The sequence below is a fragment of the Arabidopsis thaliana genome, assembly GCF_000001735.4.
Source record: "Arabidopsis thaliana chromosome 1 sequence".
NCBI lineage: Eukaryota > Viridiplantae > Streptophyta > Magnoliopsida > Brassicales > Brassicaceae > Arabidopsis > Arabidopsis thaliana.
The window spans coordinates 23,761,591-23,777,694 of NC_003070.9; the positions used below are offsets into that span (position 1 = coordinate 23,761,591).

The 16,104-nt window shown below is 34.2% G+C and overlaps 2 protein-coding genes across 3 annotated transcripts; both read left to right on the forward strand.

The window, feature by feature from the left end:
* The first annotated feature begins 668 nt into the window (after positions 1-668).
* On the forward strand, positions 669-4,578 carry AT1G64050 (uncharacterized protein). Of its 2 annotated transcripts, none has more exons than NM_105078.5 (7): positions 669-1,183; positions 1,365-1,673; positions 1,850-1,975; positions 2,446-2,786; positions 2,917-3,433; positions 3,510-3,542; positions 3,634-4,556. In NM_105078.5, the coding sequence occupies exons 1-7, from the start codon at positions 994-996 to the stop codon at positions 4,122-4,124; spliced, it is 2,007 nt and encodes a 668-aa protein (NP_176588.1). In that variant the 5' UTR covers positions 669-993; the 3' UTR covers positions 4,125-4,556. The 2 variants fall into 2 exon arrangements, with proteins under 2 accessions (NP_176588.1, NP_001185306.1); NM_001198377.1 differs by having other exon boundaries at positions 763-1,183; positions 1,371-1,673; positions 3,634-4,578.
* Positions 4,579-8,183: 3,605 nt separating this feature from the next.
* Positions 8,184-15,394, forward strand: RBOH F (respiratory burst oxidase protein F). The gene is made up of 14 exons (NM_105079.3): positions 8,184-9,339; positions 9,427-9,586; positions 9,910-9,958; positions 10,453-10,566; positions 11,127-11,549; positions 12,459-12,845; positions 12,927-13,022; positions 13,120-13,235; positions 13,307-13,474; positions 13,549-13,708; positions 13,797-13,976; positions 14,076-14,204; positions 14,330-14,408; positions 14,618-15,394. The coding sequence occupies exons 1-14, from the start codon at positions 8,676-8,678 to the stop codon at positions 14,725-14,727; spliced, it is 2,835 nt and encodes a 944-aa protein (NP_564821.1). The 5' UTR covers positions 8,184-8,675; the 3' UTR covers positions 14,728-15,394.
* The last annotated feature ends 710 nt before the right edge of the window (positions 15,395-16,104 follow it).

The following is a 16,104-nucleotide window of genomic DNA, read 5'->3' on the forward strand; positions in this document are numbered from 1 at the left end:
CCTTAAAGCACACGGAATATATAAATACCACATTCAAAAGCAACATAGCCGAAAACTCTTTGACAAAACAGTTTGATGTATTGAGAAAGATTACAAAGATGATCTTCCAAGAGGACCCAACATTAGATTGCCTCAATAGTTTTAAACAAATACTAAACCACGCTTACACAACCATAATCTCAACAAAAACGAACACAAATAAACAAAAGAAATAGAGCACATATCCAAACAATCACTACCTGTAAAAACTAACTTTAAATACAAAAGCAATCCCTTCAATATTGTAAAGTTCATGTTTTATTCTTTTTTGTCAATGTAACTTCATTGACTTGTTCAAGAAGACCTTGAACCGAAATAGTTAAATCAAAAATCTGTTAACGGAACCAACACAATCTAACGGCGTTAACATTCAGATAAGGGATAATTTCGTCAAAATCAAAAACACCCTCCGCTCCAAGCAAACACCTGAGAATCCACCAGTGGCATATTTGGAAACTCATATCAAACCACATGAACCAAGTGAAATCTTCACTTGAATACGTGTCACTCTATTAACCAACAAGATCATAAAAACCCCGTCATCAGTCAACATCCAACGGTTCTAAATCACTCCGTTTCGCAATAATGTAGTAGCCACGTCAGAGTTACCAGTACAGACGAGCTCACCGGAACAATCTCACCGTCGACGGCTTATCTAAAACAAGGCCAAAGTTAATTTCCCGAAAACTATAAATACTCATCTTTTTTTTCTCCTCTTTCATTTTCTTGCCCTAGATTAAAATCCCTCGATTCACGCAGCCGCACCATTGCGTTTCTTCATCGAGGAAAAAAAAACCAAATCAATCTCACTCTTGTAGCTCACTATTCTCCAGAAATTTCTAAGATTTAGCTTTCTCTAAAGCTCGATCGAACTATCTGGGTTTTGGTTTAAAAGGAGATGATGAGTTCGTATCGCAGCTTACACGGCTGCGATGTTTTCGATTTGGGTTTGTGATGGATGGTTTGAAGATTTCTTGTCCTGTGGATGTTTCGTTGCCGGCTAAGCTTATGGGATCTGAAGGGTGTGGTGGTGGAGTTAGGGTTTCGTCGAATAAAGCAGATAACAACTGTGACAAGGCTCGTGTCTCGATTGGTGTTAATTCTTCAATTGAGCGTTGTAGTAGTGCTTCAATCAACAAGAAAGGTTAGCTAATTTCTCTTCACTTTGACTTCAAATTTCATTTGGGGATTTTGAAATTATTCTTCTTTACACTGAGTACAGTTTATAGTTGTAGATCCAAATTTGTGTTTTTGTTCTTGGTAAATTTGCAAACTTTTTCAAGTTTGGTTGGATGGGTTTTGATTTAGTCTTGTTCTTGATTTAGGAGCAGGAAGTAGCAGTGGAGCGTCTGATTCATCGTTATGGCGCAAGTTAATGCATTCACATGACTTTGTACATGATAGGCTTACTAAACTTCGGGTTGACAATTCATCTGAGCCTCAAAATGGTTATTCACCGATTGCTAGTCCAGAAAGTGCGGAGTCTCCTAGGAAAAGAGGAAAACTTTCTAGAAGTAGTAGTGGTAATGGCACTCCGAGAAGGACGAAATTGATCCTTTTAGATGAAACGGTGAGGACACAGAGAGATAACGACACCAAGGAGATATGTGGACAAGGATCTACTAGTTGCTTAGGTAACTCTCATGTGATTTCTTTGTCTGAAATTATGCATTCATTTAGTCAGTAGCATATATTTTAAAAGAATATGTAATATGTTGGTGAAAGTTTAATGTTTCACACTCTGAAAAAGTGCCTGTGTATCATTTTGCCTTGTGAGGTTACTTATTACCTTCTGTTGAATGCTAAACAGATAAACCGTTTGTGGTGAAGCAACGGAGCAGTTATAACGGCAAGCGAGGTGATAAGAGGATTTCCAAAGTTCCGGTGAGAACTTTATCAACCATCAATTCAGCGACTGGCGAGAATGCATTTTTCGGTATGTGATTGCTTCTGAATTAGCCTTGTCCTGTGGTATCCAATAGTGTACTCTAATTCAACAGTTGACTCCTCAACCTGGTCGATTTACTTTGGCTAGTTATTATATTTTCTTTTATACTTTCAGTTCTATAGATTGCTTCGTCTGAACTTTGAAGTGATTTACAAGTGAAATCTGTTCTGAGGTAGCTTTAGAGGTCCCCTCGGTCACTTGTTATGATTTTTAGTTTATTTTGAATCCTCCCTGACATCACATTGAAAAGGTTTCATTGGCTGACATATTCTTTGCATCGCTAAGGTACCAAAGGGACAATGTAAGAGTTATAGCACCAGTGCATTTCACTACTATCTCATTAAAATGCGACCTTGTTGACATGACAAGGTCTCGTCAGTATATTCTCCTCACGTGAAATGGTCTGATCTTTTTCTAGTGTTGTGTTTACCTCTTAATTTTCCTTACCTTACATGCAGGTGCCTATGGCCTGAAGCCTGCAATAAATGATGTTACCAAACTCGTTGAAGATTTTTCATTGAAAAGTCTTCTTGAAGGCTCTTATGAGTGTCCTTCTTTGGGCAAAGACAAGATGAAGAAATCGGAGAATACTAACAACACTTTATTGAGTGTAGTCAAAAATGTTTGGTCCATTCTACCAACAAAGAGGCCTGTTCAATCACAAAGCTCTACTGAATTAGACACTTGTCTCAGCAGAACTCTGGGTTCACCGCCTAGCTCTATCTCTGCTACACTACCAAATAGTGAAAACATCGATAAAGTAAATGCCCTGGATGGAGATCTATCGTCATCGTCCAAGGTAGATTTCTTAATCTAACATTTAGAAGTTTCATATATATATATTCTGATTTGACCTGTAAGCAAGTATACATGACTTTAAATAGGTTTGTTGCTTTAACTGAAAATTGATACACTCATTGACTTCTCAGGATCATTGCATCAACTCTGAAATTCCTTCCACTCCACTTAGTTTTCCATTATGCGACGCTGGCGATGTATTGAAAAGATTAGGCCTTCCTCCGTCGAAAGATTTAGACTCTCTGCTCCAAGATGCATCAAAACCTTCTCATAACTCTAAGAACAATTTGGACCAGCAGCGTTCAGCTAAACCTCCTCATAGTGGATTGCCTCATTTCCCTTGGTCGCAGCCCTTTAATGGGAGCTCTAGAACCAACTCAGAAGCAGCAAAGCTTGTGACCTGCAAGACACTTTGTCAAGGACGATGGCTAAGAATAGCCGACACTTCTATGAGTTCTCCAGAGGGTATAACCGATAATTTCGCAAATCTGGAATCACTCACTTTCAACCAAAACTTAGTCCCTCCACTACTGAAACAGACTATTACTGGAGTTAAGACCTCTCAAACAAAATTCGCTAACACCATTTCATGCCAGTGCGCAGAAGCATCTGTTTCTACCCTTCAAAATTCTTTCTTTGTTCCCAAAGGTAAGGATCCGTTACCCTCTTTATACTACTCCTAACGAAAACTATATAACAGCAATTTATCTCTCATCAAATGCAGAACCAGAGGGATCCCCAGATGTTGAAGATGATGGTATGTTTTCACAAATACTATTACTGAATATCTCTTTGCCTCAAATTTTATTGAAAATCCTCTTCTGATGATGATGATATGTTGTGTACAGCTCTTTCATGTCCACAGCTTTTAGAAGCTGCACGAACGCTCTGTGACATTGCAGTCCAGTCCGCAAACCACGACAACCCAAACGGAATCCTCAGATGGCCAAAGAAGCTCTCTCAGAAATCCATGAAAGCCCGCAAATCCAAACTAATCGAAAAGCCTCTGGAAAGGCACAGGACAACGGTTTCATCCATAGATCTTAACTCAAGCAACAACAACAATAACAAGAACCACGTGAGAAAAGATTCAGCAGCAGAGCATAATCACCACCATCATCATCATCATCCTAAGCCTTCAAAGAGACTGAAACTATCAACAATGGAGAACAAGAAGAGATCATTCCCGAGCTCATCATCCCCAATAGAATCAGATAGAAAACATTCATCTTCAAGCAAGTTCAAGAATCACTCCCGTATGATGTTGCCGCCTCCACCACCAACGAGAACACTCCAAAAGTCATCCACATATCCTCAGAAAGCTCGGAAATTTCCATGAACCGGTTGAAAATAAGAGTGGTGGATCCATATAAACCAATCTTGATTACTCAAAAGAAACCGGTTTGGTTTTACAAGGGGACATAACGGCGTCGTAGGAGTCGTCTGTAAATACGAATGGTGTCACGGTGTAAGGTAAGTTCTTCTCTATGTGGACAGTGTTTAGGTGCAGAAGACTATATATATTGTATTGCCTTCAATGTTGTAACATTTTTTTTTTTCAGTTGTAGTTGTAGCCACACAGTTCTTTTTAAGGTCTGTTGTGTTTAAAGATTTTTAATTCTACGAGGTCAATGATAAAATTCTCAACTTGAGTGTCGTTTGTATATTTTGGGTGGGAAAGGTTCGAACTCTCGACCCCAATCCGCTTCTTCTCTGCTCTTTGGCTGCTGCTAAATGCCCTGACCGTCTGCTTCGAAGTTAATTGCTAGGCATAACAAACAAGAAAATTTTTGTGTTTGTTGAGGACGTAAAATGCACGTACCACACATGTGTAATGTACTAATGTGGTTGTATATGAAAATAATTATTATAACCTAAGATAATATATTAAATTTGGAAAGCCATCATGAAGTCGGTTCTAATTCAAACTTACTTAATCGTTTATGTATGTGGTGTCACACCGATCACGATCGGTTAGTTTGTGTTTCTCAAGTGTTCTATTATTATATACTTTTCAAAAGATTTGTTAAATTTATTGTTTGTTTAATTGGTTACTTTTGAGTTTTTCGCAAAGGAACAGCGGAGATTAATATATGAGTTCTATAGCCAACATAAATTTAATCAACCAAATTTTACCAACCTTTTTTCTTTTAAAATGTATTCTCCTATCAAATAGTACACGAGATAAACAATTCTAATCTATTTAAAGAAAAAAATGATATTTAAAACCTTATACCTAATGAAAACACTTTGAACACATGATAAATCATTAATAATAATTTTGTTCTAACTTAATTCCATTTATTGCTTTATTTATTTTTCTATATTTTGCTGTGAAATTAGGATAATTTTTGTTGATGTAAAGTTACTACAAAAAAATCTTGTTTGTATATCACTACTAGAGTTTGAGAATGTTAGTTAACAACCAAAGAAAAATGGTTGTCTTAAAGGGACAATTGTTGTATTTTCACTCTAATGAAGGAGTTAGGATGGTAAAGAGAACATGACAATTCAAAGTCAACTAAGTAACTACAATAAATAATTTCATAGATGACATAGTTTCTCTCCCATGTACAAGAAGTGGTTGTTTCATTGACTTGGAAGATATATGGTGGGCCCATTTCACGCACTATATTGGGCCTCAATCGCGTTATTTTTCTTCTAGAAGCCCAAAAGTTTTTGTGTACTATACATGCATGAACGTCAAAAATTATTACTATTAGTTCAACGAATTTATACTATGGTCTATGGACTTGGTGACAAAAGTAAACTATGAAATACTAGACAATTATTCGTAATTGTTTTTATCCGCTTGACTTTGAATATTTCCCATATATGATAAATTTTCATTAACTTGAGTGAATAACCAAAATCTAACTAATATATAATTATCGGCAAGATATCAGATTTTTATGTGTAGGAAAACCAAAGAAGAAGAAAACGAACAAACCAAAAGTTAAGACTTTTCTTTACTGTTCGGTACGGTATGCTTCAAGTTTTAATCATCCTACATATATTTAAGATGTGTGTAGTCGTCGAGTAGTAACACTTATCATATTTTCTAATGAATCTAAACTATGAAACTATTTTGACAAAGAATCCTAATAAAAATCGAACCTAATCAAGAAGAAAACGAATTTGCTATATCATAAAAAAATTACCACTAGGCCACTACTTTCTAAACTTAAAGTTAATCCATCATATTTCCAAATCGTTTGGTAATCAATGGATCGGATAAATGAACTGATTAGTGATTACGTACTATATAATTAACAGTCATGAAAAGCAAACCGCAAACGATACGTCAAATTTTAAAACTTGAAAAGTCAAGCAGTGGGTTAACTTTCTTTAGATTTATGAAACAATGTTCTATATTCTAAATAGTTTCTTACAGTAAAATTCAAATCTATATATACACAAATAGAAAAATGATTGGTTTTTGTAACTTGGGTTGGTAGAATATTCATATCACATTTGACATTTCTATTCTTCAAGAATAACTTATGGGAGAAGTTACTTTCGTTCGAAAACTATAAAAGTTGCAGAAGATAGTGAAGATAGTTGCAGAATTGTATTATATATGTTATACCCAGTTATGTGTGCATGTGTGTACATATATATATGTGTACACTAATACACACGTTTTTCTATGAAATACGAGTTTGTTCAAAAACATCTGACTTTTGTTCATTCATATAAAATGTTAAACGAACTTTTCCTACTTTTTAGTGAATATATTTCGTCAAATTGAAATTGATGCCAAAATTAGGTATAACGTGAAAAACGTATATGTTTTTTAAAAATGAGATTAGTTACGTTTGAAAATCAAATCTTTTCACATTTCACTTTCATACTTGGAGTTTTTGTTTTGTTTTATAACTTGTGTATTTACTACTACAACTGTTTGCACAACATAACATTGAATTGAAATCTTTATATATTAAAATGAAAACACTCAACCCCTTAAAATAGAAATGGTTCACATTCGAGTTTGGTTATTATTTTCTGATAACTGAATTAGATGCCGAACCAAAACCATACAAATTTCCGAGAGATGTAGAATGATGGGCATTTTAATCGTACCAAACAGAACCGAACCAAACCAAACAACCGAACCGTAGTGACGTAGTCTACATCTAACCCATTTGGTTAAACTTTTTTCAACCCTAATGGTTCGGTTTGAACCATTAACCCTAACTGTTTTTTAATTTATAATTAATTTCGTTAGGTAGATAATATTACATGCTTGATTTTGGTTATTTATCAAAACTAAGTTTACTTAGTTCTTTCAATCCTTAAATCTCTAATTCTAAGCTACAATTTTATAAGGTATGGAAAAAACTATTCATATCTCATTTCTATTCCGTTACTTTTCAAAAATTTCAAGTTTTTTTTGACTAAGAAAAGATTTTATAAAAAAAATATGGCTAATAACCACAACGTTTTTCTTGAGTATTATTATTAATAGACTAAACAAATACAAATAAAGTTTACCCCACTCGAATATAAATATTTTTGAGGAAATGTATCTACTATCTTCTTAAACAACGTCGTGTCATTACTCAAAAGTGTCCAACGGGCAATACAAGATTATGATGGACGACCCATGATTAAACATGTTCGATCTAATCTAAAATCTTTTTAGTCTATATTAGTGAAGCACTGAAAACAAAATGTTGTTATCAAATTTGATTTGTTCTTGTTAACAATAAATTCTTTTCAAAAGTGAGCAAAATATTTGTAGTCGTGGACTTAACAACAATACATCAATCGCTAATAAAACACTGGCTTCCACAAATGATGTATAAAAACTATATTCAAAGTCGTCGTCCTTGTTTTTTCTCTCATCAGTTCACAAACAAGCTCAACTTTGGATAAAACGCGTCGGACGTACGAAAAAAAGAAGACTTGCAGAGAAACAACAGTCACACACACAATCACCTCAGATTTAAAAATATTCCTTTGGTATTACTTGAACTAACGTCATCCGAGTTGTTTCTATATATATGTACATATATTCTTTACATGTTATTTATAGCTAATTGGAAGTTTTTAGTGCTTATTGCTAGCTACTAATTAATAACGAGTTTAATTCTAATGAAAATTGGACACAAAATCTGATACTAAGTTGCCTATATAAGATTAGAAATTTAAACTAATAACAGTTACATATATACAAAATCGTGTTGTACCTCATATAATTATGGTGCATTTGAATAAGATATCTATTGAAAAATATATAATGAAAAATTAAATTGGTACTCTAATCAAAAAAAAAAAAAATCTTTAACACATCAAATGTTCAATTTTTTTAAAAGTCCAAATCGTTTTGATATTGTTTTTTATTGAAGAGCAAACTACTATAAGAAAAATATTTGAAGAAACATAGCATTTTCCCATGCATAAACTAGAATGACCAACAAAGATACTCTCAAAGTCTCACTTGTCTAAAAAACAGATAAAAATCATTTCCAATTTTGAGAAAAGGAAAAAAAACAACTCCAATAATACTTTTTGATTTTCTTTTCGTTGCATTAAAATAAATGTGGCAAAAATCCAATAATATTACTATTATAAGTTAAAAAAACTCAAAAAAAAAAAAAAGTATATTCCGTCAACTTTTTCTCAGTCCGGTTCAATCATCTCCATCATCGTTGATCTCTCTCTCTCCGTCAACGTTCTCTCTATAAAGCAGAGAGTTTCACAGCGCGTGAAAAATGGCTTTTCCCACTTAGCCACAACGACGCGTTTCAATTCTCCATCTCTCCCTCTCTCTCTCTCTTTCTTCAAAGATTCCACCAACCTATACATATACTTATATATAATCTATGCTACGTGTATATACTTCCGATATCCTTCAACCAACTCTTTGAATTCCGACTTTGGATCTATGAAACCGTTCTCAAAGAACGATCGGCGACGGTGGTCATTTGATTCAGTTTCCGCCGGAAAAACCGCCGTCGGAAGTGCATCAACTTCACCGGGAACTGAATACTCCATTAACGGTGATCAAGAGTTCGTTGAAGTCACAATCGATCTTCAAGACGATGACACAATCGTTCTTCGTAGCGTCGAGCCAGCAACCGCCATTAATGTCATCGGAGATATCTCCGACGACAACACCGGAATAATGACTCCGGTTTCGATTTCGAGATCTCCGACGATGAAACGAACTTCATCTAATCGGTTCCGACAATTCTCACAAGAGCTTAAAGCCGAAGCTGTGGCGAAAGCGAAACAGTTATCTCAGGAGTTGAAACGATTCTCATGGTCTCGTTCTTTCTCAGGTAACTTAACCACTACTAGTACCGCCGCTAATCAAAGCGGCGGTGCTGGTGGTGGTTTGGTGAACTCGGCTTTAGAAGCGCGAGCGTTGCGAAAGCAACGTGCTCAGTTAGATCGGACTCGGTCTAGTGCTCAAAGAGCTCTTCGTGGTTTGAGATTCATTAGCAATAAGCAAAAGAACGTTGATGGTTGGAACGATGTTCAATCAAATTTCGAAAAATTCGAAAAAAATGGTTACATCTATCGCTCCGATTTCGCTCAATGCATAGGTTCGTAAAAACTCTAGAAGAAACTCTAGAGATTTCGAAATTTACTCAAATCTTGATTTGTGTTTTTTTTGTTGTTGTTGTTGACAGGAATGAAAGATTCGAAAGAATTTGCATTGGAACTGTTCGATGCATTGAGTAGAAGAAGAAGATTAAAAGTAGAGAAAATCAATCACGATGAGCTTTATGAGTATTGGTCACAAATCAACGACGAGAGTTTTGATTCTCGTCTCCAGATCTTCTTCGACATGTACGTAACAGAAAAAGTTACTTAAACTTAATAATTACTTTAATTTAATTACTCTCTTAATCATATTTTTACTGATAATCAATGATTATTTTAGAAAGGTTTCTAACAGTCATTTTACTATAAAGAGATCCCATATTTTCAGCGTTTTTCCAGATCAGTCTTCCTAATTAATTAAACAGTCTAGTAATTTAATTTGATGCATGTGTGCAGAAATTATTGTTCCTTACGATGCGTATGTTTTAATTTTTGTAACTATTGTTTTTAAATATAAACCTTTGACTTTCATTGAAGATAATTAATTACATAATTAATCATTTTTACAGAGTGGACAAGAATGAAGATGGGAGAATTACAGAAGAGGAAGTAAAAGAGGTAATTAAATGCTAGCTAACTAACACAATTAGTGTTATCAATTCTGTCACTATTTAATTAAACATAAATTAATGTCATATTTTTTCGTTAAGGTTTAAGAATAAAATATAAACTGGGACTGGTAGTCAAAATAGATTTTTTAAATTTATAATCAAAGTTAGGCGGGGATTTGGTGACCTTAAATCTCATGAAATGCTGATATACTAACCACTCCATTTAAATTTTAAAAATATCAAAGAACCAAAATACGAATTTTCTTGTCATTGATTTGAGTTTAAACCATGTTCGTTTAGATTCTTATCTGTAACTAAGTTTTCAATTATGCTGAAATATGTTATTGTTTAATTAGTTTTGACTAATAATCAACTTGTTTTAATATAATCTAATATTTGACGGTGACACAAGATACAATAGAGATGTTTTACTTAACATTTTTTGAAGAAAAAAATCCTTCTTATCGTTATGCTTTTTTGTATTTTCTTTGAATATGTTAGATAATAATGTTGAGTGCATCTGCAAATAAGCTATCAAGATTAAAGGAACAAGCAGAGGAATATGCAGCTTTGATTATGGAAGAGTTAGATCCTGAAAGACTTGGCTACATAGAGGTTGGTTTTAATACACACTGTACAAATCTTTGAATCTTTTTCCACCATCACATGCTTTGTTTCCGTGCTTGCATGATGTGAGTATTATATTATTGCAAAATATTTTCAATACTTTCGTTACCCAAACGGAATAAAGTATGTAAAACCGCCGCCCATAAATAGGAATTCAATAATTCTTTTATATAATGTATGACCTCACATGTTATAAGAAAAAAGGAGCCAATTTCTTTTACTATAGCATTAAATTATTTCATGTTTGCTTTTTTTCTACTCTTATCTCATTTTGCTGACACCTAGAATAGTTGTCCATTATAAAGTATAGATTCAGTAGCTCAAATATAGTATAAAAACTTTTTTTTTTTCTATTTCATCAACTCAATGGTAGGTGAAGTAGTTACAATAGACTATTTCAATTGCTAGCTAGAAGATAGAGTTTGAAAAGAAAAAAAAAACATGTGACTGCTACATCTTGAATGTTATATTTATCTATAGAAGTTAAATGATTCATCAAGGCAAATATTTCATACATTTTAATGCTCTTTTATTTTCTTCTTGTGTAGCTATGGCAACTAGAGACTTTGCTTCTACAAAAAGACACATACCTCAATTACAGTCAAGCATTGAGCTATACGAGCCAAGCATTGAGCCAAAACCTTCAAGGGTTAAGGGGAAAGAGTCGAATACATAGAATGAGTTCGGATTTCGTCTACATTATGCAAGAGAATTGGAAAAGGATATGGGTTTTATCCTTATGGATCATGATCATGATCGGATTATTCTTGTGGAAATTCTTCCAATACAAGCAAAAAGATGCATTTCATGTGATGGGATATTGTTTACTCACAGCCAAAGGAGCAGCTGAAACACTTAAATTCAACATGGCTCTAATACTTTTCCCAGTTTGCAGAAACACCATTACTTGGCTTAGATCCACAAGACTCTCTTACTTCGTTCCTTTTGATGATAATATCAACTTCCACAAGGTTAGTGAGCTATAAACCTTTTTGTTTGTTTGTTTTTTACTTTTGATTTCTACTTTTTAGGGTCCCATAAGAACTTTCTTTTCGTGCTTCTATAGAAGTCAAAACCAATACTAATTAGAGATACAAAATCCTCATCGAACGCAATGTGCTGTCAAAAAAGCTGAGATTGTTGTGGGGCTCATATTCTTTGTGCACGCACTGGAACATTGACATGACAGCTAAACAGCTATTTCGCTTTCTCTTTTTTTTTTTTTTTTTGGTTCTCTCTTTCTCATTTCTTACATTTTTTTGCCACTAAAGAAAAGTGAATAAGATTAAGGCATGTGGAATTTAGGTTTGGTTAGGAAAGTCTTATACGGAATTAGAGCTGAACTTTTAATTCAGTTTGAAATTTTTTGTCTCTATGTTGCAAAAAAAACAACTTCATATACAGCTGTTTTGAATAAAATTTTGAAAAGCTATACCGAATTAAAATCAATTTTTTTTGTTTAGTTCGAATAAAATTAGTCTGGTTTTCTTATATGGTTTGGTTCGGTTTTGCACCAAAGATAACTTCACATGCAAATTTTTATTTTCTAATTCAGTTAAGTACATTACATATAGTAAGATTGGTTTTGGTATATTTAAATAACAAATTAAATTTTTCATTAGTTGCAGTTTATTTGGTTTGCTTTGGTTGTATAAGCTTGGTTTCAGTAAATAAACTAAGATTAATTTTGGTTTGGTCTTGGTTTTGGTTTTAGAAATGCTCACCTTTAAAAGTGAAGGTTGTGTTGTAGTGGGGAAAAAATTCTTATTTGATCATTTTAAACTTTCATAAAGTAAGAAACCAATGCTCTACTCACTAAACTATTTTGATAGAAAATTTTAACTCACTGCTCTTTTTTTTGGTTTTTTTGTTATGTGCAGACAATTGCTGGAGCCATTGTAGTAGCTGTGATCCTTCATATTGGAGACCATCTTGCTTGTGATTTCCCTAGAATTGTTAGAGCCACCGAATACGATTACAATCGGTATCTGTTTCATTACTTTCAAACAAAACAGCCAACATACTTCGACCTCGTTAAGGGACCTGAAGGAATCACTGGGATTTTAATGGTCATTTTGATGATTATTTCATTCACATTAGCAACAAGATGGTTTAGGCGTAACCTAGTCAAGCTTCCTAAGCCATTTGATCGACTAACCGGTTTTAACGCCTTTTGGTATTCGCATCATTTGTTCGTCATTGTTTATATCTTGCTTATTCTTCATGGTATCTTCCTCTATTTCGCCAAGCCTTGGTATGTTCGTACGGTAAGTCTCCATGATTCTAAGCTTAGTAATTGTTGACCATATATAATCTTGATTTTGATTTTGAGATGTTGTTTTTTGCAGACATGGATGTATCTTGCAGTACCAGTTTTACTCTATGGTGGAGAAAGAACACTTAGGTACTTCCGTTCTGGTTCTTATTCGGTTCGACTGCTTAAGGTAAGTGAAAAACAAAAACTAAAACAGAGGACTCTGTTTTCTTTACTTTCTCATTGTCTTGTAGAATAAGCTAACTTCTTTTGATTTTTCCTTGTAGGTTGCTATATATCCTGGTAATGTTCTAACGCTACAAATGTCGAAACCAACTCAATTTCGTTACAAAAGCGGACAATACATGTTTGTCCAATGTCCTGCGGTTTCGCCATTCGAGTGGTAAGAATTATTCATAACAGTTTTTGATACCAACCAAATCATCTGTCTTACTGATTTGTATTTCGTTTTAGGCATCCATTCTCAATTACTTCCGCACCTGAAGATGATTATATCAGCATTCACATTAGACAACTTGGTGATTGGACTCAAGAACTCAAAAGAGTATTCTCTGAAGTTTGTGAGCCACCGGTTGGCGGTAAAAGCGGACTTCTCAGAGCCGACGAAACAACAAAGAAAAGGTATAACACGAAAACAAAACCAAACACTTATAAATTAACCAAATGCTGATATGTTTAGTTAAATGTTGTTTCAGTTTGCCAAAGCTATTGATAGATGGACCGTACGGTGCACCAGCACAAGATTATAGGAAATATGATGTTCTCTTATTAGTTGGTCTTGGCATTGGTGCAACTCCATTTATCAGTATCTTGAAAGATTTGCTTAACAACATTGTTAAAATGGAAGAGCATGCGGTAATAAACCAAGTCTTATCTTATTCTCTCTTGTGCAGACAAATAAATAAAGATGTCAAGTTTGATAAAAATGTTTTTACGTCTTCAGGATTCGATCTCGGATTTCAGTAGATCATCAGAATACAGCACAGGAAGCAACGGTGACACGCCAAGACGAAAGAGAATACTAAAAACCACAAATGCTTATTTCTACTGGGTCACAAGAGAACAAGGCTCTTTTGATTGGTTCAAAGGTGTCATGAACGAAGTTGCAGAACTTGACCAACGGGTAATAAACAAACTCAAAACATTTCTTGACAGACACAATCAAAATTTTCCCGAGAAGATTCAATGTGAGAAAATCAAAAAAAAAAATTGTGTGGAACAGGGTGTGATAGAGATGCATAACTATTTAACAAGTGTGTATGAAGAAGGTGATGCTCGTTCTGCTCTCATTACAATGGTTCAAGCTCTTAATCATGCCAAAAATGGTGTCGACATTGTCTCTGGCACTAGGGTACGTTACTTTCTTCTTAAGTCGTGATTCTTTTGATTTCCTAACACGGTCCCCAAATTATAAATTGTGGAAAAATGAACCCACACATAAAGATATGATTCTTAAAAAAAATCTTCATTTTTCAGGTCAGAACACACTTTGCAAGACCTAATTGGAAGAAGGTTCTCACAAAGCTAAGTTCCAAGCATTGCAATGCAAGAATAGGTAACAATCACTAAGCTCCATACATTTCTAATCTTCACAAAAAGTAAAATTTTCTTTCAAGATTCAGTCAATTTAGTCCCCACAATTCATTTTCAGTATCCGTGGGCAATACGTTTCATTTTCATGCTTTTGTAGAAGCTTTCATTTTCTATCACAATCAAGATTCGGGTTTCGATCAAAATGATTCTTAAATCTTTGATCTTTCGCAGGAGTGTTTTATTGCGGAGTACCGGTTTTAGGGAAGGAGCTTAGCAAACTATGCAACACATTCAATCAAAAAGGTTCAACCAAGTTTGAATTTCACAAGGAGCATTTCTAAAAGACAAGAAGGAAGAAGCCAAAAGCCCTCTAGATTCTTTAATATCTCAAATTTAGCCACTTATAGTATAAAGGCAATCTCTTCACTATTTAATTCAAAGTGATTAAACGTTAACACACTGTCAAAAGTGAGTGTGTTAACGTTTAGCTCCACACGTTCTAGGTTTATATACACCGAGGCATACGTGTAAATATACGAGACAGAAGAAATTCAAGGGGGTTTGATAGAAGCATATAGTAAAATTTTAAAATTTCTTGTATAGTAAGCAAATGAGATGGAGACTCTAGAAGAGAGGTGAGGTTTGGTGAGGGATAGCGACAGTAATACGACGTCGTATTCGATTGTAGAGGAAGTGCAATACAGCTGCAGGGAAGATAAATGATGGAAGCAAATAATGCGTTGATAAGGTCCATGTGATTAGGAAGATGACACTCTTTTTGGGGGATATTTTTTTCTATTTTTTTTTTTTAGTGGAGTCGGTGAAAGAGAGACTAGAGTTTTTAGAATATTGGAAGAATATTTGGGAATAAGGGAGTTATAATATTTTTGTATCATTGTATTATATAACTAATGTAAGGTGTACAAAGCATAAAATTTGATAGTTCCTTTCTTCTATATGTTTCCTCTCTTTTAAATCTTAAGAATGTGTGAGTGTGATCATCTCTGCAAGAATGTTTGTACTTCGTTTGTCTCCTTTGGAAAACAAAAATCATATAGAAAATGAATGAGTATATGTACATACATGAGAAATAATGTACCCACCTCTTTATTTTTCTCTGTAATACCTTTCATATTTTTCTTAACAAACATGTACCATTTCTCTTTCATTGTTGGAACATTTGTTGATGGACCTAATTGTCATTGCTTCTGAGCCACTAAGCCCAAAAATTAAAATTATTAAAAGGCCCAGTGGAGTTTGTGATCACAAACCTAAAGAAGTTTAGTGTATGAACCATTTAATCAAAGGAGGTCCAATCCAATAGTGGTGGTATCTATGTGAGAAACTGCTATTGTTACAGATAAAGGACTCAGCAGGAGTTGGACCTTTGTTGCAATAACTGTAAGCCTTTTTTAAACCAATAACTAAGACTTAAGAGTTAAGACCAAACCTTGTAAGATTTTTTACTTTCAAGAACATCGATTTAAGATTTTGGTGAATGTAGTCCTAAAATTTTGAGCTGAAGTCTGACCTAAATTGCAAGATTTCACAGTTGCCATATCAATGTTGACGTCGTCTAAAAGAATACGTCAAGGTAAAATATTTTCTTGAGTTAATTTTGAGTTCAACCATTTGAACAAATTACCATAAGATTACTATTTCAACTGTTTGATTTCAGAGTTGCCTCAAGAGTTGTTTTCTCATACGTATGACTGACT

Bases quoted from the DNA above. Each gene is read 5' to 3' on its own strand.
- AT1G64050 (NM_105078.5), top strand. From the start codon at position 994: ATGGATGGTTTGAAGATTTCTTGTCCTGTGGATGTTTCGTTGCCGGCT. The intron at 1,184-1,364 runs GTTAGCTAATTT...TTCTTGATTTAG, and splicing joins TGCTTCAATCAACAAGAAAG to GAGCAGGAAGTAGCAGTGGA. The intron at 1,976-2,445 runs GTATGTGATTGC...CCTTACATGCAG, and splicing joins TGGCGAGAATGCATTTTTCG to GTGCCTATGGCCTGAAGCCT.